This window comes from Lithobates pipiens, unplaced genomic scaffold, assembly GCF_037356315.1.
Source record: "Lithobates pipiens isolate NorthernLeopardFrog02 unplaced genomic scaffold, aLitPip1_a1.2 Scaffold_3, whole genome shotgun sequence".
Lineage (NCBI taxonomy): Eukaryota > Metazoa > Chordata > Amphibia > Anura > Ranidae > Lithobates > Lithobates pipiens.
The window spans coordinates 9,285,745-9,310,707 of NW_027507790.1; the positions used below are offsets into that span (position 1 = coordinate 9,285,745).

Sequence of the window (24,963 nt, forward strand, 5' to 3'; positions counted from 1 at the left end):
TGCCCGCATGCTCAGATCAAATTCCTAGACCAAAGCTATTGGCTACTAGCCTGAACGTAGTCCCATCGTAACGAAATAACATCATCACGTTACGTACGATTGGATTTTCCGACAACTTTGTCCGATCGTGCGTATGCAAGTTTCGGAGAAAATCCGACCTATTTTGTTGTCGGAATGTCCGACCGTGTGTACAAGGGCTAAGAGAAATGAGTCTAATCTTCAGTTTAGGAGACTCCTTTTCCTGAATGAGACTGGGCTTTAATTTTTTATTTTTTTTTAAATGCATGTTTCATAGCAGTTCACATGTTGACCTAGAATTCCACAAAGAACACTGCATAGGGGATCACAAGAACATCTAATTGATGAGATGAGTCAGGCTGACGTCCCTGAAGGTGTAAGACAAACACTTACAATGTGAAAATGATGATTACAGAAAAGGGATAGGTATAAGAATGATAAATGGCAATATATATGCTTGAAAAGCAAACACTGGCATTTTGTAAAAGTATAGGGAACCTGTCTGCCATTTTAAAAACCCTGCCAAATAGCAGGCACCACAAGCTACCTGCTATTGCCATTGTTAGCCAGAAAACTCTCCTCTGTGCTTATTTCTGAAACTAGTTTTACTTTGGTATTATGTTCCATACTTCTCCACCAACTGCCTTCTAATAAGGACAATCTTGTTGGAGAGAAGAATGGCAACTGGACTTTCCCCTGAAGTCATTTTACAGTAAAACATGTTTTAGTACTAGAGATTTAACACCATCGGAGTCCATGTCTCAAACAATCTGACTGACTCCACACGCTATCCCAAATCTATTATATCCTTCTTTTGCATGTGTTCCTTCATCACCCTTACTTTATCAGGGACTGGCAGAGAGAACTGGGCTATTTGCTTTCTACAGATGACTGTGAAATAAACCTTTTTTCAAACATTTAAATCAAGTCTGCTGGGCAACATTGGATGCTGCCATTGCTTCCTGATCGCTAATGCCATTGTGGAGGTGACACATGAACTATGCATCACATCTAGTGGTCCTGTCCACCATACTGGGATGCTATTTTATAACTGTGTTCCCAGATCATGGGCATAACCTTACCCGAACTACCAGAAGTGCCACTACTTTCTGTTCTCTCTAGCTCTGCAGTTTCGGAAAAAAAAGGTCTACTCCGTTTCATTTTTTTCCACAGTGCAAAAACGAATTGCCAGACACTGGATCTCACCTATTGTTCTAAGTGTTGGGGAATGAGTGGCTGAACTTATATATATGAGAATGGAGGAACTCACTGGGAGCCTACAGCCTACTTTGATTTGCCTGGATCGAGTTCTCTTGTTCTGACAAACTTCAGTTCTTTTATGTGTTATTCAAATTCTTAACGGGAACACATAGATGGACAGCGAAGAAGCCAGCAGCCGGATCAGGACTTCCCCCTTCCTCCTCCTTCTCTCACCTTTCTCTCCCCCCTCTGTTCTCTTTTTGCCTCATTTTATTGCCTCTTTTGTTTCTCTGCCTTCCCTGAGTTGTTTCATGTTCCAGTTGACATTGATTTGCATCTGACCATTGTAATGCTAGGCACACAAAGGAAGTTTGTTTTTCGTTCAACCTAGCGGGCTGAATGAAAAAAACAGAGAGGTCTCCGTAATAATCAATGCCTAGTACTCACGGGCTGAATATTGGGCAACATCAGCCGGTTGGCCAGCTTCTGTCAGATGTGCTTGCTGAAAAACCAGCAGATGACTGGCTCCCGATCAGCGCTCTCAACCAATGGCTGACTGGAGTGTTTTGGCAGGGGGGGGGGCATCACTGTCAGCTCTGGTTGGAGCTGCTGTACTAACAACCCAATGTTAGAACAGTGCCTCTGACCAGAGCTGATGATGTGTATTAGGCTTAAGCAATGTTAGTGTGGTGATCTCCCCTGCTATACTATTGTGTTCTAACAGGGTGAATGCTCCCGCCCAGAACACACTGATCAGCGCTGGCAGCCATTGGCTGCCAGTGCTGATCAGATGCTGGTTTTCCAGCATGCTCGTTCAACAGAAGCCGGTTGTTAGACCTATCGAGCAGGCTGCTATACACACTGGCTGAATGTTTCTGCTGAATGGATATTTGGCCCATATGTACCAGCCTTAAAGTGGCGTTCCATCCAAAAGTGGAAGCTCCGCTTATCTGACTCCTCCTCCCTCCGCTGCCACATTTGGCACCTTTGGGGGGGTGGGGAGCAGGTACCTGTTTTTGACAGGTACCTGTCCCCACTTCTGGGAGATCGCGCCATGGCCACTCAGAAGTTCTGCCCCCCTTCTTCTTCCCCCACCGCCCGGCCATTCAGAAAGCGCAGTGCACTTTGCACATGTGCAGTAAGGAACTGGCTGTGAAGCTGCAATTCTTCACTGCTGGGTTTCCTTACCATGAATGTCAGCCGCAGCACCCGAGAGCCGGCTGGGGTGCTGACATCGCTGGATTCCAGGACAGGTAATTGTTCTAATATTAAAAGTCTGCAGCTATAGTATGTGTAGCTGCTGACTTTTAATTTTTGACTGGGGGGGCGACATCCTCTTTAAGGCAAAGACCTGAGCTTTTATTGCTTGTTTCTTTTTGCTGGCTATGATATAGGTCACATGAAGCAAACAATACCCTCATTAATGGGCTTTATTTATTTGTCAATTCATTTTTTTTTGTATGCGTGTACTTAAAGCGGGCCTTCAGTAATTTTTTTAACTTTCCATCTATTAAATCTTCTGCCCTTGTTTTTTTAACTTTGGATAGTAAAACATTTTTTTCTGCCAGTAAATACCTTATACAGCCCACTTCCTGTTTCTTGTCTGGTAAAAAGCCTAGGCGTATGACATCATGCACAGCTCTCACTCTAACTCTTAGCCCTTGTACACACGGTCGGAGAATCCGTCGGAATGTGTCCTATCGGACCGTGTCGTCGGATAATCCGACTGTGTGGTATGCATCGGACTGATTCCGTCGGAATATCCATCGGACCCAATTTTCCAACATGTTGGAAATATTTCCTGACCAACTGGGCCGGTCGGACATACTCCGATCATGTGTAGAGAATTTTTATCGGACCAAGTGCCACGCATGCTCAGATCAAATTCCTACATCAAAGCTATTGGCTACTAGCCTGAATGTAGTCCCATCGTAACAAAATTACGTCATCACGTTCTGAAAGATCGGATTTTTCGCCAACTTTGTCCGACTGTGTGTATGCAACAGTTTCGGACAAGATCCGACGGACAAAATCCGACGGGCAAAATCCGACGGATTTGGTTGTGGAAATTTCCGACCGTGTGTACAGGGGCTTAGAGTTCGCCAGAAAGGGAGGGAAGATGAATCATAAGAGGGCCAATGAGAGCTGCAGGGCTGCAGAGCTGGAGGTGTGTGTGTGTGTGTGTGTGTGTGTGTGTGTGTGTGTGTGTGTGTGTGTGTGTAAATCCAGGAAGTGAACAGGCAGCAGCTTCAGCTGCCCACAGTTAAAATGATAGTTAAAATCATATACAAAGTGGTTGGAGGGAAGCTTCAGAATAGCAGATGTTTTTATTACAAATTATGTGAGAGGACTGCAGTTCCTCTTTAATTTGTGCAAACCTCTGATAATGTTAAATAAAAGTTATACTTAAACAAAGTGGAGCCACAGAAGAAGGTTTTCTGGCTTAAAAAATGTTCTAGACATATTAAGGGGTCTCCTCTAGGACAAAACTTTACCATTAAGTCATAAAAATGGCTGACAGGTTGGCTTTAATAACAGGTGTCGTATTTAGCTGTCACATGCTTCTCTTCTGCTGTGCTCTGATATTTGGATTCCTGCGTTTCCTGGTGCAAGTGATAATAGAACATGGGTTACAAATATTCTTACCGGCTCCCCTCTCTCTCCTGGTTCCCCTTTCTGTCCAGGAGGGCCCTATGGAAAATGTGAAAATTATGACAAGTTTAGATATATTAGAAGGATACATGTAAGGGACTGTTATGAATTTTATGAAAACCACGTAAACATGCAGATATGTGTTTTCCCAACCATGTTAAAGCTGCGTTTCAGCCTTAGTGCTCATGCACACGGACGTTTAAAAAAACTGGCTGCAAAGCTAGCTCCGATGCCTGGAAAAATCGTTGTTAAAAACGTGATTTTTACCACGTTTTGCATTGGCGTTTTTGCGCGTTTTTGCGCGTTTTTTAGCGTTAGCGTTAAGTAGCGTTTTTTAAGAAACACATCTCTTGGCTATAGCACTCAGAAAACAAAGAAAATATGTTGCGCGTTTATGCGCGTTTTCCCGCGATTCGCGTTTTTACAGCTCTAGCTCCACGCCACGGAACGCACTGGTCCTGGGTTTTTTTTACAGCTTAAAAACGCCTATGCCATTTGCAGCTCAAAAACGCCTAGGTGGGCATGAAGCCATAGACTAACATGGACAGCCGTTTTTAAGCTGCAAAAAAAGCTCAAAAAAGTGGCTGTAAAAACGTCCGTGTGCATGAGGCCTTAAAGTGTTACTAAACCCAGGACTCTGCATTCACTACTGTATATCTGATCTCCCACAGTACACTGAACACGGAAATGCAATTATTTTAGTAAATATAAACTGCTAAATACCTTTTCTCATCAGTAGCATATACCAGACTTCTATCAGTGTCCGGCTGAGCACTGGCCTATGCTTGTAGGAGGAGTTTTCATTCTCCTGAATGTCCTATGAGGCTGCAGGACCCCTGATCCCCTGTCTGGACATTGATAATTGGCCCTGTGCTGATCACATGCATCTTGCCACCTCTCTAGCAATACACACCAAACTGAGCACATGCAGAGTGTCCCCAAGGCTCTATTCAATCAGGAGATGGATGGGGGACTGCAGAAGAAGGGGAGGATCAGAGAGGACAGTATCAAATGCTCTTTTTACACAATGTAGAAATTAACTGCCTAGGTTCCACAGTGAGTATAATGAGCATGCTTTACTGAATATACAGATTGATTTTAACTTTGTGGGTTTAGTTACATTTTAAATGCAGGCCTGAACGGTTGTACAGGCTCCTCTTCTGTCTGGATTTGAATACTTTTGTAAGCATTTCACAGTGTACACTAGAAGCTGACGCAAATCACACAGAGCCTGCCTCATTTCATTTTGTGTCCTTTAGCCCAGTGGTCATCAACCCTGTCCTCAGGGCCCAGTAACAGGCCAGATTTGCAAGATAACTGAAATATATCACAGGTGATATCATTTGCTGCTCAGTGATTGCAGTATTCTAGTCTGGATCTCCTCAAGGTAATACATAAAACCTGGCCTGTTAGTGGGCCCTGAGGACAGGGTTGATGACCACTGCTTTAGCCCTTTCCACCCCTGCCTCTGTCCCTGGTCTACCCTTTGATTCGTTGGATTTTGATTCTTTAAATTCTGAAGGCTCAGCATCATGTGTGGGCAATGCCCACTTCTCCAAACTAACATCAACAAGTCAAGGCATGTGATATTTGCATAACTCCTCCCAAGAGCCAGCCCACTGCTTGCATCAAGGCTCTTAACAGTAGTACAGTGGAACCTTAGTTTATGAGTAAGGCAGTTAACAAGAGTTTTGAAAGACGAGCAACTTTTTTTTTTTTTTTAATCCTGACTCGGTTTGTGAGTGTTGTCTCTCAAATGAGCAGCATTCAATTCAAGCCAATGGGGTGTGCAGTACCGCATTTGGCCAGAATGGTTCGGTGCCATTCAGAGCCCGAGTCAACACACATTCTTGCATCACTTCCGGTCGTCGACAATAGTTTCAACAATACATGCTTTATTGTTTGTGTCTAATCACATCCCATCACATCTTTTTACTGAAATAAAAGGTTTAATAGTATTACACTATTGGGGTCCTTCTCTCCTTTACATGGTACATGAGTGGAACATTACCAAAATACCTCGGGTTGGCCAGCTCTCAGGGCGCTACACAGTGGCAAATACTGTGAATGCCTTATACCCAAGGTGGGTAAGAAAATTCTGGTGAGTGCAGTCACAGTAGGATCACAGATAAGTCATGTGTGCTGTGATCACCCTCTGAAGAGGAAATTTGATCAGCGTTATTTTAATATTTTTTCACTAGCACAAAGCACTTTTATTGGACATCAATTACTTAATGCAATGAGGTTTTTATATTTTATTTAATTAATTTTATTCAAATTTTGCATTGGGATTTTATGTTCACCATTTGTATGCACATATTTGCACATGATTGTATATCAAGTTTACTTGGAACAGTTCAAATTTTTATATTTATATACCACCATTAGTTGTTATTTTTATTATAGTTGTATGTGAGCATATTTGATTATAGTACTTCAGTTTTGAATCACTGAATTGCATCACTACTACTATATCACTATTATCCAATTCTCAGTCAAGTTAGCATTATATCTATTAAAGCGATTGTATAGTCAATTGTATAACTTTTACCTACAGGTAAGCCTATAATAAGGCTTACCTGTAGGTAAAAAGAATATCTCCTAAACCTGTATGGTTTAGGAGATATTCCCCCTGAAATGAGCCGCTGACTTCAGCGGCGCATGCGCACAGGTGATTCTCGGCTGAAAGCCCGGCAGATGCCAGACTTTGCTGGAAAGAAGTCTCCCGCTCGCATCCGTGGGAGTGACAACATCGCGGCTCCAGCCACTCACAGCGACGGAGCCGCGATAACCGGAAGACGCGCAGAGGCAACATGTCATCTCCCTCGGGTGGACCAGGAGTTACTGACGCCTCGTTCCAAGGTAAGTATCATTATGCCTTTTGCCTTACAGCGTATAGAAAAAAATAATAATTTTGGGGGTATACAACCGCTTTAAATGAACAGCGCCACACCTACTTCATTTTTTCTTTTTTCTTACCATTTACCCTACCCAGGTGGGAGTAATTAGTAGAGGCAGCAGTTCCCTTGATTCTCATTTTTTCCACACTCCATTTTTTAAATACTACATTTTTTCTCTGCTGTTATTTTTCAATATAAATATTTTTTTTCCTTTGCGTGGAATCATATACACTTACCTGGAGAGAAAATAGCCTTATAACATTCGGTTTTGTTGACATTCGCATAGAGCAAGCATACATGCAGTTTCACAGAACTAATAATTCTGCACATGTTTTTAGAAATTAAAGCACACATGGAAAACAGTTGACTTAGGGGTTAAACAACTGCAAACGTACATTTGCTCATCTATTTCTCCTATATAGTTTGAGCTTTGTCAGACATGAATCTTCAGTCCAACTTCCCATGTGAATATTCAGTAGAGGTAATATGAGTAGAGAAAGGCATGGTAAGAGACCAGTCCTCAATATTTACCATTTCCCCTTTAGTTCCAGGTTCTCCTGGCTGACCAACTAGACCCTGCGGGCAAAAGAAAACTGTCAATTTTACATATACCTACCAAACTGTTCAAACTGTTTTATTTCTCTACTTACAGTATCTCCTCTCTCTCCCCTGGGGCCATCCCTTCCTGGAGGGCCAGGTAACCCCTACAGAGTAACAAAATAGTCCATAAATCAAATAAAGTATCCAGTAAATTCTAATGTTATATGATGCAAACAACAACACAAAGCATGCGTATTTTATGATTCAGCTATTGTTATTGGGATGTACTATGAATGTTAGGCGGTGTGGTAAATACCGCTATTGTTTTAAATTGTATTTAAAAGCTTTTGCTATTCATTTGCAATCTACAGTATTTTAAAAAGCAGGCGACTGGTCGCTCACACCCATAAGCAAAACAACTGAAGGAAGCTGTTTGCAAGTCAATGGGGCCAAGTCTCAACCCCAAGCCAAACACTTGTCATTACCTCAATTGTAATATGCTGTTTGGCAGAAGAAATGATAAAAACAAACAAAATAAAGGCATTCAGGATCACCTGCTGAATGCTTGAGAGTGGCCATTTAGCTGCGCTCTGAAAAGCAATCTGCAGCGGATTGGTAATGCTATAAATTACTTATTGTAAATATAGCAATATGTAAGATAAATAGTCAGCAAAGCTTTGCTGCTTAATGTCTCTCAGTATGCTGAGTATTATAGTTTATTAAGGTACTTCAAAAATATGTACCTTAACCACTTTCAGACCGGACCATTTTGCTGGTAAATGACCAGAGGTCTTTTTACAATTTGGCACTGCGCTGCTTTAACTGGTAATTGCGCGGTCATGCAATGTTGTACCCAAACAAAATTTGCGTCCTTTTCTTCCCACAAAGAGAGCTTTCTTTTGATGGTATTTGATTGCCTCTGCGATTTTTATTTTTTGCGATATAAACGTAAAAAGACCACAAATTTTGAAAAAAAATGATATTTTCTACTTTTTGTTATTAGAAAAATCCAATAAACTCAATTTTAGTCATACATTTAGGCCAAAATGTATTCAGCCACATGTCTTTGGTAAAAAAAAAGTCAATAATTGTATATTTATTGGTTTGCGCAAAAGTTGTCACATCTACAAACTAAGGTACGTTTTCTGGAATTTACGCAGCTTTTAGTTTACGACTGCCTATCTCAATTCTTGAGGTGCTAAAATGGCAGGGCAGTACAAAACCCCCCCAAATGACCCCATTTTGGAAAGTAGACCCCCTAAGGAAATTGATAAGTGGCATGTTGAGCCCATTGAATATTTTATTTTTTTGCCTCAAGCGATTGAATAATGACAAAAAAAAAATTTTTTTTTTTTTACACAAAGTTGTCACTAAATGATATATTGCTCACACATGCTATGGGCATATGTGAAATGACACCCCAAAATAAATTCTGCTGCTTCTCCTGAGTACGGGGATACCACATATGTGGGACTTTTTGGGAGCCTAGCCGCGTACGGGGCCCCGAAAACCAAGAACCGCCTTCAGGTTTTCTAAGGGCGTAAATATTTGACTTCACTCCTCACTACCTATTACAGTTTTGAAGGCCATAAAATGCCAAGATGGCACAAAACCCCCACAAATGACCCCATTTTAGAAAGTAGACACCCCAAGCTATTTGCTGAGAGGCATGTTGAGTCCATGGAATATTTTATATTTTGCCACAAGTTGCGGGAAAATTACAAACTTTTTTTTTTTTTTTTTCACAAAGTTGTCACTAAATGATATATTGCTCACGCATGCCATGGGCATATGTGAAATGATACCCCAAAATAAATTCTGCTGCTTCTCCTGAGTACGGGGATACCACATATGTGGGACTTTTTGGGAGCCTAGCTGCGTACGGGGCCCCGAAAACCAAGCACCGCCTTCAGGCTTTCTAAGGGCGTTACAGTTTTGAAGGCCATAAAATGGCAAGATGGCACAAACCCCCCCCAAATGACCCCATTTTGGAAAGTAGACACCCCCAAATTTAGGGGTACACTAGTGAGACTAGGTAATAAATGGCGGGTGCCCTGAAACTATAAAAAAATAACTAACCAACCAGCGTCACCTGTAACAGTTATATGGTGATCACTGGTGAAAGGGTTAACTAGGGGGCAATCAGGGGGCTTTATGCGGTAGTATATGGGGGTCCCTGGCGCTATAAAAAGCTGCGGCGAACCTAAATACCTACCTGCCTAACTAGCGTCACCTGTGACACTAATACAGCGATCAGAAAAACGATCGCTTATTAGGCTGGGTTCACACTGGAGCGATGCGGGAACGCCACGAATTCGCGGCGGGTTCCCGCATCACATGCCTCCCGGCGGCAGTTCACACTGCCCTATGCGAACTGCTGGGAGTGTCAGTGAAATGTTAATGACACCCCCAGATCAGTTTGCATATCGCAGTGCGATCTGCAAACTCGGATCGCATGGTGTGAACACCCATGCGATCCGATTCTGCTGCGGACCAAAAAAAGGGTCCCGTGCGAGTTTGCGGCGGGTGCGACACGAATTCAGCCATACTATCTGTATGGCTGAACTCGAATCGCACAGAGATCGGATGTGATTTGCACTGCAGTGCGGTGCGAATCACATCCGTTCTCATAAACCGCTGCAATGTGAACCCAGCCTTAGTGACACTGGCGACGGGGGATGATCACGGGGTTAAACCTTTATTGGGGGGGTTAGGGGGGTACCTTAGAACTAAAGGGGGCTAACCCTAACTGCCCTAACAGTTATTACAGTCACAAATGACACCCGCCGGGGGATCAGGGGGTTAAACCTTTATTAGGTAATAAATGGCGGGTGCCCTGAAACTATAAAAAAATAACTAACCAACCAGCGTCACCTGTAACAGTTATATGGTGATCACTGGTGAAAGGGTTAACTAGGGGGCAATCAGGGGGCTTTATGCGGTAGTATATGGGGGTCCCTGGCGCTATAAAAAGCTGCGGCGAACCTAAATACCTACCTGCCTAACTAGCGTCACCTGTGACACTAATACAGCGATCAGAAAAACGATCGCTTATTAGGCTGGGTTCACACTGGAGCGATGCGGGAACGCCACGAATCCGCGGCGGGTTCCCGCATCGCATGCCTCCCGGCGGCAGTTCACACTGCCCTATGCAAACTGCTGGGAGTGTCAGTGAAATGTTAATGACACCCCCAGATCAGTTCGCATATCGCAGTGCGATCTGCAAACTCGGATCGCATGGTGTGAACACCCATGCGATCCGATTCTGCTGCGGGCCAAAAAAAGGGTCCCGTGCGAATTTGCGGCGGGTGCGGCGGGTGCGATGCAAATTCAGCCATACTCTCTGTATGGCTGAACTCGAATCGCACAGAGATCGGATGTGATTTGCACTGCAGTGCGGTGCGAATCACATTCGTTCTCATAAACCGCTGCAATGTGAACCCAGCCTTAGTGACACTGGCGATGGGGGGTGATCACGGGGTTAAACCTTTATTGAGGGGGTTAGGGGGGTACATTAGAACTAAAGGGGGCTAACCCTAACTGCCCTAACAGTTATTACAGTCACAAATGACACCAATGCAAAAAAAAAAAATTACATTGGTGTCACTGTGACTGGGGGGCAGGGGTAATTGGGGGGGTGATCGGGGGGGTGTGAGTGTGCCTGGCATGTTCTACTGTGTAGTGTCGTGTTGGTGCAACTCACCGATCCTCTCTCCTCGGTGTCGGAACGAAAAATACCGACACGGAGGAGAGATTACATCACTTCCTCTCCTGTGTTTACATTACAGGAGAGGAAGTGATGTGACGAAGGATTTCTATTCGTCGGGAGCGATCGCGAGGGGGTGGCCATGAATGAATGGCCGCCCCCTCATCCCGGATCGCTCGCGAACGAATACCGACCGCCGCAGGCACCGGGCGGGGGCCGATCGGGCCCCCGACCCGCGGGAAGGCAAGGACGTACATGTAAGCCCTTATGCCTGCCCGTGCCATTCTGTCGACGTACATCGTCGTGCGGCGGTCGGGAAGTGGTTAAAGCTGAAGTTCAGACAGTATTTAAAGAGGAAGTAAACCCTGATGAGTTTACTTCCTCTTTTTTTTCCCTGCAAAGGTAAAGCATAATGGACTACTATGCATCGCATATTAGCCCATTATGTGTCACTTACCTGACACAGGAGCCAGCGAAGTCGCTTGTCCCCTGTAGTCCGCCGCATCCATCTTGTTGGTGGCGTCTCGCAGCTCCGCCGCTGTCATACGGCAAAGCCGCGATGACGTCACTCCCGCGCATGCGCACGGGAGTCGACAAATGCGGCAGCTCCATTTTTGGAACTGCCGCGTTCAGTGCGCCTGCGCGCCGGCCGTTTTCGGGCAAATATCTCCTAAACCATATAGGTTTAGGAGATATTGCTTGGACCTACAGGTAAGCCTTAATCTAGGCTTACCTGTAGGTCAAAGTGGTTTGTAAGGGTTTACAACCACTTTAAATTTTAAATGTACTGTACTTTTAAATGGAACTAGTATACAGTATGTAGAAAAAATGTAGCTGGATAGCCGCACTCCAGATATTCAACTTCATTGAAAAAATATTTTTAAAATCAAGACATCTAGGCCAAGTACAGACTAACTGCACAGCCGCTGACATGTTTCACACCAAACACGGTGCATAGTCATAGCACCGTGTCTAAGCACCATGTTTGGTGTGAAACATAAGTCTGTACTTAGCCTAGATGTCTTGATTTTAAAAATATTTTTTCAATAAAGTTGAATATCTGGAGTGCGGCTATCCAGCTACATTTTTTTTATACTTCATTCCTGTTACAAACAGAGCCGGCACCCTGTTTTGATTGTGGAGACAGCTGATTTGGGAGAGGTCATTACTCTGGAGCGGTGAATCTTCACATCTCTATTAGTATACAGTATGCCCCTGAATATGACATAGTTTCTTGTAATCACTCTGCAAAGAGACTAGGAGTGCAGCTCTAGGAGCCAATCAGACTTTGCTGCAGGGCATGTGTGCTGAGAAGGAATACATTGACAGAAGGAGAGAGTAGAGCAGTGGCGGCCCATTCATAGGGGTGCAGGGGTGCCGCCCCCCTAATCCAAGCTCTCGGCCCATAATCTATATGCAGGGTGCCAGACACCAAACGCATGGATTTCAATGTTTTTTTTTTTAAGCACATGATTAGCGTAAAAAAAGGGTGGGCTCAGGACACAGAGCACTGCGCCCTTAGCCCATCCAGTTGTGTGACAATAGCAAATTAATATTCGCTATTGGCTTTCTGACACTCATCCTGGCCAATCAAGAAGTGGGCCAATCGGGTCTCAGACCCACTTCCTGTTCAGCCAGAAGGAGAAGCAATGGCCCCGGAGTGAGGAGTTGCTGGAGCGAGGAGCATAAGCCCTACCCCGGATCCTTGTCATCTCCCTCTTAAGGTAAGGAGGCCTCTGATCGCCGCCTTCCCGTCTGTCTCCCGCAGAGCATGGGGGAGGGGGGTATGTTAGATCGCCAGCCTCGCCCTCCAGTCCATCTCCCATGCTGGATTATCGCCGCCTTCCCATCCATCTCCCACTAGCAGGGGGGGTGGCATTGGTTTGCTGTCCCTCCCCAAAATATTGATCACCAGCCACCACTGGAGCAGAGGGATGACCTCGTAAGTGTGTTGCTACTTCTTCACTGTCTGATCCTAGCCTTTGGGTGAAAGTGGGGTGTGGAGGAGTTACCTTTGCTCTCCCCCTGCATAACTGAAGGAGAGAAAATTTATGTTACTTGCCTGGTTATTTCTGATCAGGCTGTGCAAAGTAACTGGACAGAAATACAAATCCTTTTGCAGGTAAAACAGCTTACTCATATGAATTGAAAATGGATTTAGCTTTAGATTTCATTTTAGAAAACATAACTATAAACAAGATATTGTTACACAGGAATCTCAGCGTACTCTGAACATACATTTTGACCCATCATTCCAGGTGGCCCAGTTTTTCCCTGTGGTCCTGGCGGCCCTAATAAAAAATGCATAATAATTAACCATCCTGCCAAAAACGTTGAAAGTAATAAAATAATACAGAGTGGGGTTGATTTAATAAAAACTGAGTGCAAAATCTGATGCAGCTGTGTATGATAGCCAATCAGCTTTTAACTTCAGCTTGTTCAATTAAGCATTTACAAACGCAACCTGGAAGCTGATTGGTTTCTATGCAGAGCTTCACCAGATTTTGCATGCTCCAGTTTTAGTAAATCAACTCCAGTGCATCCATTAGTTACCTGCTGGACCCGGGGGACCTCTGGGTCCCTGACCATTGTATCCTCCACTTTCAGAAAATCTATTTGAATTAAAAAGATCTGCAAACATATAAGAAAAATTACTTATTTTTAGAATATGTTTAGTTTAGGACACATTTTAGATTCAATTATTTCAGGTAAAACAATAAAACAAAGTAGCATATTGTGATAACAGCAATTGTGCCTATCTATTCATAATTTTTTTTGGTTGTTCAATATTGTTTGAGCTCCAATAATAATGTAAATAATGTAGGATCAAACCATGTTCTCCCCTGTCATCTATCTTTTTTCTTTTTGATTGTTACCTTGAGCCTAGTAAATCTCAATCTAAAATAAAAGAAAGGAAGGGAACAGACCAGATGCTACACATAACGTGAAAAAGTTTTACATTGATCTTTATACCAAATACAACTGCCTTAAAGTCCATGTAACCCCAACAACTAAAATCATGTTAATGCAGGAACCCCCTAAAGCCCCATACACACTCAGATTTTCTGCTGAGTTTTTTCCCCAGATTTACCAAAACCATATAATATGAGGTCAAACCTTAGGACTTTCAATTTTTATGCAATCAGGCCGGCCCTTGCACTACATGATTTTGGTAAATCTGAAGACAAAAATCAGCAGAAAATCTGATAGTGTGTATGGGGCTTTACTCTTTCGCTCATTGACTTCTTCACTAGGTTTCAGATTGTTAATAAACCTTTAAACATTTATTATATGACTAATTTCATGAATGCAGCTTTAAATTAGAGTGCAGCAAATATCAATAATAATAATAATAGATCATTTTTATACCGTTGACACTTCCTCTTTGTATCAGCAGCTGGTTGTTAACATAAATAATTTTCAGCAACTGCATAGCAAATCACTTTTTTGGTGTACTCAATGTCTCTCAAACAATTTGTGGTGGGTGCACTCACTGTATCTCCAACACAGTTTGAGGCAGTGGAGTACGCTAAATACAGCAAGGAACAGAAATACTACCGTATTTTTCGGACTATAAGGCGCACGTAAAAGCCTAAATTTTCTCCCAAAAACGACCGTGCGCCTTATAGTCCGGTGCGCCTTATATATGACCTGTTGACATCGCTGGAGTTCTTTGTTAACAGTATCTGTCATCTTGACGTAAACCTTCGGACTATAAGGCGCACGTAAAAGCCTAAATTTGCTCACAAAATCGACCGTGCGCCTTATAGTCCGATGCGCTTTATATATATGGAAATATCCATTTTATCAGCCGGTCGTTGCTAGTGCGCCTTATAATCCGGTGCGCCTTATAGTCCGATGCGCCTTATATATGGAAATATCCATTTTATCAGCCGGTCGTTGCTAGTGCGCCTTATAATCCGGTGCGCCTTATAGTCCGAAAAATACGGTACATGATTACTAAATATATGTATATCTTTTCCAAAAGGTTGAGGGTGGAATGTCACAGACACACAGTGCACAGAGCTTTGGAAAATAAAGCCAGTTACACACACATGGCAAAGCCAACTTAAAGCTGAACTTTACCCAAAAGGGAAAGTTCCACTTTAAGTCCCCCTCCACCTCCTCTACCTAATTTGGCATATCATTTTTTTCAGAGGCCCCCTCTCTTCACCCGCAGCTTTGTGGGACGTGCCACTTGTCCCAGAAGGACCATTCACAAAGTACAGCTTGGCTTGTGCATGCGCACTAGGAAGCCAGCTGTAAAGCTGCAAGCTGTCATAGGCCACTTCCCACACTAAAGACACTGGCCCCAGGAACCTGAAGGCTAGTGAAGAACTAGCCCAAGTGAAGTCGATGCAGGTAAGTATCCTTTTTTTAAAAGTCAGCAGCTACAGTATTTGTTGCTGCTGACTTTTAAAAATTTTCTAGAGTGAAAAAATGCTTTAAAGTGGTTGTAAAGGCATTCTATGCACAAAGGTAAAAGACCTTTTGTGTGCAGCAGCCCCAGCCCCCCTAATACTTACCTTTCCCCCTCTCGAGCCAGCGATGCCCATGAGAGCCTTGGCTCTCAGGAAACTCACACTCCTGATTGGCTTTTGGCAGCAGCGGGAGCCATTGGCTAGTGAGACAATCAGGAGATGGAGGGGGCAGGCTGAGTTACAGGGAGCGCATCTGCTTTTGTGCCTCCAGAGCATACTGTTTGCTGTGGGGGACCTGGCAGGAGGGTGGGGCCAGGAGCACCAGTGTGGGACCCAAAAAGAGGTGGATCCAAAACCACTGCACAGAGCAGGTAAGTATAACATGTTTTTTATTGTAGAAATATCGCTTTAAGGCCTGTAGCGGCTGCTACTTAACTTCCCTGATCCATATTCCCTATGGCATGCTGCCATGGACACTTCTATGTTTTACCCCAAGTATTGCACCCGGGCCATTTAGGCACATCCACAGCACTCGGCTGTATCCTTCAAGGATGAAATTACTCTAAGAACAGACACCTGTGCAATCTTTGTCCACATAGTCACCAAACACCCATGCTACTTACCTGCCTGCCCTTGAGCCTCTTCTGACTTGGTCTCTATAGCGTCTCTGCAAAACATGATATCCTCTGCCATGACTCATTGGACTCTCCACCCATCTGCTCCTGGAGCCACAGCTCCTGGAACATTCCCTCTGCCATCTTTACCACAGCCACATCTTATCCTTCTCCAGGCACCGCATTGCTAATCCTGGTGTACTTCATCTGCCTACTCTGCTTTTCAGATCCCTCACAGGTGGACACATACTATCATCATCCTTCTGTGCTCCTGGCGTCTTCTTCCATTTCTCAGTGGTCAACTGGCTGATCCCAACAGTAATCCTATCACATATTCTCACTGCGTCTGTATCTGGGGAAGCTACATGGGAGGATCCCATACAGCTTTGTAACAGTTTGCAGAGCCATAACCCATGAACCCTACTGATGCACCTCTAACTGAGGAGGACCTACTTCAGCTGGTGACCCAAAGTCACACTAAGTTCAGGTAATGACCTTCCCACAGATTCTATCCAACCACCTTGATCAGTTACAGCAGAACCTTCAGGTGGCATACATTAGACATGGGTGCCATCAAAAAATGTGTTTCCTTTTGTCCGAAAAAAAATTTGTATACGAAATTCAATTCGGATTAGTACGAAATACGAATTTTCATTAGATTCGTAAACTTTTCATTAAAATAATGAAAGTTCGTTATAATGAATTTATCATTATGAGGGGTCCCCCACCATCCCTGTGCTGAGTTCAAAGGTCTGTACACCTGCTGTTTCCCCTATGAGGGGTTACCACCATCCTTGTGCTGTTCTGACTTCCTCTGATTGGTGAGCAAAACACCAGTCACAATTCTGTTAATTTGGATCTGAAATTCGTTAACGAAATTTTGTATTTCGTATAAAATTCGTAAGCATAGAAATTCCCCATAAGGTCCCCACCATCCCTGTGCTGACTTGCTGGGGTTTTAACTTTTAGGTTTGTTAACTGTTCGTTACAATTACGAATTTTCATTATGATGAATTTATCATTATGAGGGGTTCCCACCATCCCTGTGCTGTGCTGACTTCCTGGTTTTTTAACGTTTAGGTTTGTTAACTTTTCATAACAATTAAGAATTTTCGTTATGAATTTGGATCCGAAATTCATAAATGAAATTTCATATTTCGTACGGAATTCATATGCATAAAAATCCATATTTCGGATTCGTAGGAATGTACGAATTTCCGTAAATTTGTACGAAACGAATCGCACATGTCTAGCATACATGTGCCTGCCTCCATTGTCTCCTGCTCCTGGACTGCCATCTACACCTGTCTCTTCTACTTTCCATGTGCTGGGGCAGGGTTATTGAGAGAAAAAAAACCCTGCCCTTGGGTTGTGTAAAGCCCCAGTGTTCTTGTTTAGCATTTTGTTAATGACATCTTTAGTGACCTATTCTACAAATCCATGGTAATATACCTGAAAGATATTCTGGTGTTCTCTTCTGATCTCACATCCATAGCATTCTCTAGTGGCTTCGTACAAACAACCTTTATGCGAAACTGGAAAACTGCATCTTTGAATTCCCTGAAGTGCTATTCCTAGGAATACATCATCTTGGAATACAATTTGCGCATGGACCCGTACCCACTAGCCTCAAGCCACCCAAAGATTCTTGGGTTTCTCCTATTACTATCATCAATTCATTAACAACTATTCCACCCTGATGGCCCCCATTATGGCTCTTGCCTGGAAAAGTGCTAATGCTAGGCCTGAAAAATGCTATTAACATCACCAGCTCAAGGAAGCCTTCCTTTCAGGTCACATTCTATCCAGAGTAGGCCCCCAAAAAACATTTTTTCCTGATGTGGATGCAACTTCTTTTGAAGCTTCAGGTTCAGGCTGGCAAAAACATTGCATACGTTTTTCTCCAAAAAATTCTCACCCTCTAGGCTCTCTCTGGATTAATCCATCATCTACCAATTCCAGACAAACCCTTGACACAAGTTTCTATGGATTTGACTATTGATATTCCCCCCTTCGAAGATTGCACCATCAACTGGGTAGCAGTATACAGATTTTTTCAAAAGGCACACTTAGTTCCCCTAGTATCTCTGCCTTCTGCACCTGCACTTGTTCCTGTCTTTGTTAAGTAGATTTTCTGTCTGCATGGACAACCCGCCAGTGTTGCCAACCATCAGTTTTTTTACAGGCAGCCAGTAAAAAATTGGTACTTTTCTCCTGCCAGTAAATGCCAGTGATAATAAAAGGTTGCCAGTAAAGAATATGGCAGTTCTGGTCTGGAGCCAGCCAAGATCATCAGAGTGCCTGCTACAGTGTGTTGGGGCTGCATTGGCAGGGGCTGGGTCTGGCAGAGGTAGTGTCTGATCGTGTCGTGTGATGTCATGGTGCAAGGGAAACCGAGCGGAGCCTTGTGTGCGGGTCTGCAGGATGGGAGTAAGGCAAGCCAGGAGCAGGACTGTCAGTGCTGTTTGGACTGGAGTGGACTGAGGGGACCACCTGGACTGGAGAGACTGTAACTGTGAGGAGGGGGCGTGTTGGTGAAGTGTCATCATCATCTGTGCTGCTGCACACTGTTGTCAGTGTCCTTGGAAGAGTCAATTTCATGTGTGTGTGTGTGTGTGTGCCTGCCCATTCTATTTGTTTGCCCTCCTGAGTCCTGTCCCTGAGCTACTTACTTACTATTTTAAAAATAAAATAAGAAATATATATTTTTTGCCTTAGTATCTATCTTAAATCGCATTGCTATTTGCATATTGTATTTGTTTGTAGCCTAAATACTGATATTTGCACGTAAAACTGTGATTTTGGAACTTTTGGAAATGCCAGTAAAAGCTTGGCTGTGCCAGTAAATTTTGGGTGTCGTGTCAGTAAACTTCAATCTGATAGGTTGGCAAAACTACAACCCACTCACATTGGTTCAGGAAGGGGAGTCCAATTTACCTCCAGATTTTGGAAGGCCTCATGCAGGGCATTTAGCATCACTTTGAACTTCTCGACTTCATATTTTCCTTGTCTTCATATCATCCCAATCATCAATCTGGTTAACTATAGCCTGTGATTTCCTTCTCACCTCTTAATTCTCAGTTAATTTCATATTTCCTTATTGAAACGCCTGGTGCTTAAAAGAGAAGTATGACCAAATATTTTTTTGCCAATACTTCTCTTGTGGGTCACAGGAGTACAGTTATTTGTGCTCTTCTGTGAGCCAGAATCAGTTTACTGTTATCTGACATCACAGAGCCGCCCCAGGGTCTGGAAGGATCCTGACTATTTTGTCGGGGATACACCCAGCTGCTTGATTGACAGCTGGCTACGGCTTTTATGTGCCCGTCCCCACTCCAACATGGCACTCCAGTGAGCGCTGAAGGGGCAAAGTAGAGAGCAGTGACTGACAGTGGTCAGTGGTCATGTGATCGCTCAATATTCAGGCTTAGGACTGCATAAACTTCTCCTTTAATAACATTTCCAGACCTATTCGGCCATTTTGCTCCTCTGCCAAATCCTCAGAAGAATTAGAAGTCTAAACCATCAAGGATTACAAATTTATATTATTTAAGCATCTGGAAGGGCTCTAGCCCTTGGGTTCTACCCTCCAATATCTTTGTTTGTAGGTGCACCCATGTCACTCAGCCTTGTCTTTAAAGGGCTTACATCCCTATGGTCAGACAGAACTGGGGTGGAACATCCAATCCTGGGAAACATTGCCATATCATTAGCCACTGCACCTTGAGGTCAAGGAACTGGTATGGAGTTCTACAGAGACCTCAAAGAAATATATGACAGCAATAAAGCTTCCATCAATTATTAATCATCTACTGACCCCTAGACATTCCCTGACCCTCTTTTGGCCCCCAGACATTTTTCAATGTTTTGGATAATACCATTGACTATTGACCATTTCCCATCTTTGGGAAACCTTTTGTTAATGTAATTTGAAAAACTATTTCCAATCCTCCAAAATCTAAGGCTTTTGTTTAAATATTATCTGGTGATTCTGCCATGAAGGTTCTTGTTTGGGCATTTGCTCATATAGGGTGACAACACCCTTTCTGTCTGCTTACTGTGCTATTTTACGCTGACACATGGGCTACCACTGGGGACTATAGGTGACAATTTCAACACACATGACACAATGTTGTCGCCATCAGGAAACATGCCTAGAAAAATGCCAAGCAGCTGAAGCTGGAGTGCATGCATGAAGACATGGAAGTGGCTGCAAAAAGTTTTCAAAAGATGACATGCACTGGAACGCAACCAAAGATTAATAAAGGCGAAAACAAGCATTCTATGTAAAATTAAGGCATTTGTTTGTTATCAAATAAATTACATTCCATTAGGTTTTACATCTACTAAAATCATGTGAAATGATGTTCTGCATGACACAATTTTGGATTAGCATACATTGACAGATGCAACAAGGTGAAGTAAATACAATAAATAACTGTTCATGGATTATACTTGCATTGATGAGCCTAATACTTACCCTGATCCACAAGTCTCTGGTAAGCTGGAGCAGGGGGACCCGATGGCCCAGGAAGACCTCTCTCTCCAGGGGCACCTGCTGCACCATCCCTTCCAGGAGGACCAGGAGCACCAGGAGGACCTAAGTATAGATATAATAGAACTGTAAACTGGTTTAGAGGAACATGCATCAGTGGCAGAACATATATAGTATCCTGTGGGCAATTGCACCTTTTCTCACAACTGCAAAGGCATTTGAGTGTTCTAGAAATGTATAATCACACACTATGGTGCTATACTAACTTTGGTTTAACCAATAAGACTTAAAGGGGACCTTTCAATTACTTTGCAAATCTGCATAAACTCCTGACGTGTCATAATACACAACGGTATAATTTTTCAAAACAGCTACTCCTTTTATCATTAACAAGCAGTCCTTTAGTTTCTTACAGTCATGTGACTTTGCATAGGCTAAGAAGATGTAACCAGTCTGCTCACTCTGTCACAAAGTGAGGGGCTGCAGCAGGGGCTGTTCTGTGTCAGATATTTGTGAATACAGACAAGAACTAGAACTTCACAGATTCCTGGATTTACATACTGCATCGTCACTGAGCCAGTATTTCTGTCTAGAAAATAGACACTAACTGTGGATGATGCATGATTAAAAATATTGAAATTCCTTGTAGTATGTCACTACGTTCATGTTTGTGGCATGGGAATCGTGTAACGTTAGATCCTGGCACATGCCCTTTTGACAAAAAATTAGACGGTCATTTGGCCAACAATCGTACTGCGTGTACAAGGCTACAGAGTCACTGACACAGAACAGAGAGTCAGTGATCATGAGGATACTATTACCCCTATGCATAATCAAGTGAGAGAGGTAACGAAGGGCATAATGGATCATGTATCCAAATGTGGTGATTTAGAAGACAGGCTGAGGAGGAATAATGTTCACCTTTTGGGCTTCCCTGAAGGCTCAGAGGGCCACAAACCATAAGAATGTTTAGAAATATGGCTTAAAATCTTTCTGAAAGAGTGGGAAATCTACAGTCTGTTTGCCATTAAACATGCATATAGAATTCATATGAGAACTCCTCCGCCAGGTACTCCCCTCCGGCCTCTTATTGCCCAACTCCTTTACTTGAAACAATACTGAGACTAGCTAGAACATCTAAAAAACAACTATATAATGAAATTGTAGTTTCCAAAAATCTAGATTGCTCTGCCACTAGACAAACACAGTTTACAGTTTTACAAATGTTAAAACACTTTATCCAGCTAAACTGCAGAGGGATGGCACTATTCTTCACTTTTCACAGTCAAAAAAGGTTTTATTGAGAGTATGTTCAGGTTTACAATTAGCATAGAATTATAAATGTTATCAACAATGGTATGTATACAAACATTGATACAACTAGGTAGCATTAGTGTTTTAACTTAGTATCTCAATTAGAACGAAAAAAGAAAGCAAAGACAAATAGAGAAGCGTATAAACTAGTGATATCACAAGGTAGGTTATGTATTGGGGGAAGGGTGAAGGGGGGTACAGGATAAAGGGGGTTGGTAGTCACGGGGGGGGGGGGGGGGGTACCATCGCACTAGGGTTCATTTCCTTAGGTTCAGTGTGTGTCCAATAGAGACATGTATAACACAGCCCTTCTATTTCCTCCTTACTATTACCTTTTTCTCTGTAGAGTAATGGATAAGGGAAGTTCAGCTCATGAGTAATTGGTAATCTGGCGAGAGTGTAAAGGCCAGCCAAGGTTGCCAAGTTCTATTGAAGGATATGCTGTTCTCTTTTTTCATTGCCACTATTTCCTCCATTTTAAAAATGTATTGTACCCTATTTAACCAGTTCTTAACTCCTGGGACTGTGGAGGTTTTCCAGTGGATGGGTATGAGCGTTTTAGCCGCAACTAGTAGGTGTCGAGAGAGTGATTTTTTGTAGCGACTTAAGGTAGTTGGGACTAAATTGATCACTCAGGCGGCTGCGTTTAGTTCTAGATTGGTTTCCGTTATATGTTTTATCCAGGTCTTAATTTCATCCCAGTAGGCGCTAATGAGAGAAATGTGTAGAAGTGAGCCTATGCAAGTTTTACATCTCCAGAATTTATCTGAGGTGGAGAGAGACCATCTCCCGGCCTTTTGCGGTGTCAGATACCATCGAGTGAGGGCCTTATAGGAAATCTCTTGGTATTTGGAGCTTAATGAGCATTTGTGTGTCAAAATACACGCCTTTTCCCATTGCTTTTCAGAAATGTTCATTTTAAGATCATGTTCCCACTTCCTTTTGTGTTTACTGTTATCGGCGTGCGGCATACAAATTAGCAATGAGTATGCAATATTCTTCACTTTTCTTCACTTTCCCAGTAGCTTGATACTAAAGACCATTCTCAAGGACATAAGTTACCAACTCCTAATTACACACCTAATGTCATATTGTTTGGTCTTGAGGCCAAATCATAAAATTTTAGTGTCATCTGACCATCTTAAACATACCTTGAAGATTCAATGTCCACATGGAAAAGGGTGTTATAGTCAGAAGAGACTAACAATGAATTATTTGGCCTCAATATGAAACTATATATCTGGCAGAAATCCAATACAGCTCACCATCTAAATAGCACCATTCCTACAGTAAAGAATGGAGGTGGTAATATCCTGTAATATTGGAGTGTTTCTCTGCAGCAGGGACTGGAGCATTTGTAAGGATAGAAGAAAGAGAGTGCGCTCTGATCCCACCAAGGCTTGTTACACTGATGTAACAATGATCTCCTCCTGGCCAATCAGGAAGCAGGTTTTGACACTGGTCATCTGATTGGCTGAAAGGACAGGCGATCCTATTGGATGCCTAGGAGGAAGAGGGAAGGAGCTGGAGACCGCCATGGAGAAGAGGACACGGAGCCGCTGCACCACGCTGCCTGCTGCTTGCCATCCACTACGATGGGGTAAGTGCTGGACCGACTGGCAAACAGTAGAGGGGGGGGGGGTGAGGCTTGGGGGGATGGGTGGCTTTTTGCCCCCCCCCCCCTAAAAAAAAAAAAAAAAAAAACAGCCGCCACTGCTTTCAACATGACAATGATCCAAAGCACACAGCAAACATGACCACACAGGAGTTGAAGGAGAAAAGGGTGAATGTCCTTGAATAGCTTAGACAGAGCCCAGACTTAAACCCCATTAAAAATATGTGTAATGACTTGAAGACTGCAGTCCACAAAATGGTCACCATCAAATTTAACTGAACTTGAGCAGTTCTGCAAAGAAGAGTGGGCAAATATTGCAAGGTCTAGATGTGCAAAGTTAGTGGAGACATATCCCAACAGACTAAAGTCTGTAATTAAAGCAAAAGGTGGTTCAACAAAAACTGACATAAGGGGGTGATCCTTTCTCCAACTCACCCCTTATGTTTTTCTGATATGTTGGTGTTATATCTTTCACTTGGATGTTATAAGCTGCACTAGTAAATACAACTGGATAAAACAAAAATGGTGTCTTTTTTCGTTTCAGGTTGCAAAGCAACAAAATGTGATTATTTTAAAGGGGGTAATTCTTTTCTATACCCACTGTATATAGAGAAAGCATACCACTCTACATACTCCTGTAATTCAAGAGGTGTGACTACACTAATCTTAAAATCCCTAGCCGCAATAATGGAAGAAATTAAACTGTATCTTCTGGGGAGTTATGTAGTATTGCTATTTAAAGTACATCATTATTACCTATGATTACCTATGATTATTAATAGATATTTATCCCCTCCTTCTGCCATTGTCAAATTGGTGGACATTATGGGAAAAATGTTGCAATAGCTATTGGCTCTATTAGTATTACAGAAGACATAATATGGTATTGGAGGTGAACCTGAACCGTAATTATACTGCACCCTTGGTTAATTGTATAATCAAATATCTAGCTACGTCTCAATGTATGCACTAATGCATACATTGTATGCACTAATGTATATAATAAACAGGAAGTTTAGTTAAGAATACTGAAGTGATCTCCCTATCCTTTCAAACTTTATACAAGGAAGTACGGTATATAAGACATGGGCACAATACTCCAAGGATGATCTGCTAAATTATCTTAGCAGGATATCCCTGCCATCCCTTACCACATATCACAAAACATTCTTCCTTCTGGACCCCTCTATTATGTGCAAAGAGATAAATGGAGCTATAGCACCATTCCCACAAAATAATACACCGTGGCTCCATGGTTCTCCTGCTGAATGGTAGGTTTCCTTTACATACCTGTTAACGGTTTGCCTCTTAGATTTGTATAATTATATATGGAAAGAAGGAATCATGCCAAATGAGAGAGGCGCTGATTATTTTATTACCAAAGCCCTTCCCTTTTCTGTTTTAATATGTTTATGTGAAAATAATGTGAGGGGACATTACAAAGTACAAACAATTATTCAGACCACCAAAGTAATAAAGATGTGTCCA

At 42.8% G+C, this 24,963-nt stretch overlaps 1 protein-coding gene across 7 annotated transcripts in view; it reads right to left on the bottom strand.

Moving 5' to 3' along the window:
- EMID1 (EMI domain containing 1) overlaps positions 1-24,963 on the bottom strand; it is a 170,048-nt gene that overhangs the window by 17,894 nt on the left and 127,191 nt on the right. For all 7 annotated transcript variants that reach the window (XM_077461244.1, XM_077461243.1, XM_077461239.1 and 4 more), the window contains 6 exons: positions 20,532-20,651; positions 13,570-13,647; positions 13,255-13,307; positions 7,421-7,474; positions 7,302-7,346; positions 3,865-3,909 (listed from right to left, as the gene is read on the bottom strand). In XM_077461244.1, the coding sequence (XP_077317370.1) occupies positions 3,865-3,909; positions 7,302-7,346; positions 7,421-7,474; positions 13,255-13,307; positions 13,570-13,647; positions 20,532-20,651 (395 nt within the window). The remainder of the gene's footprint in view (positions 1-3,864; positions 3,910-7,301; positions 7,347-7,420; positions 7,475-13,254; positions 13,308-13,569; positions 13,648-20,531; positions 20,652-24,963) is intronic.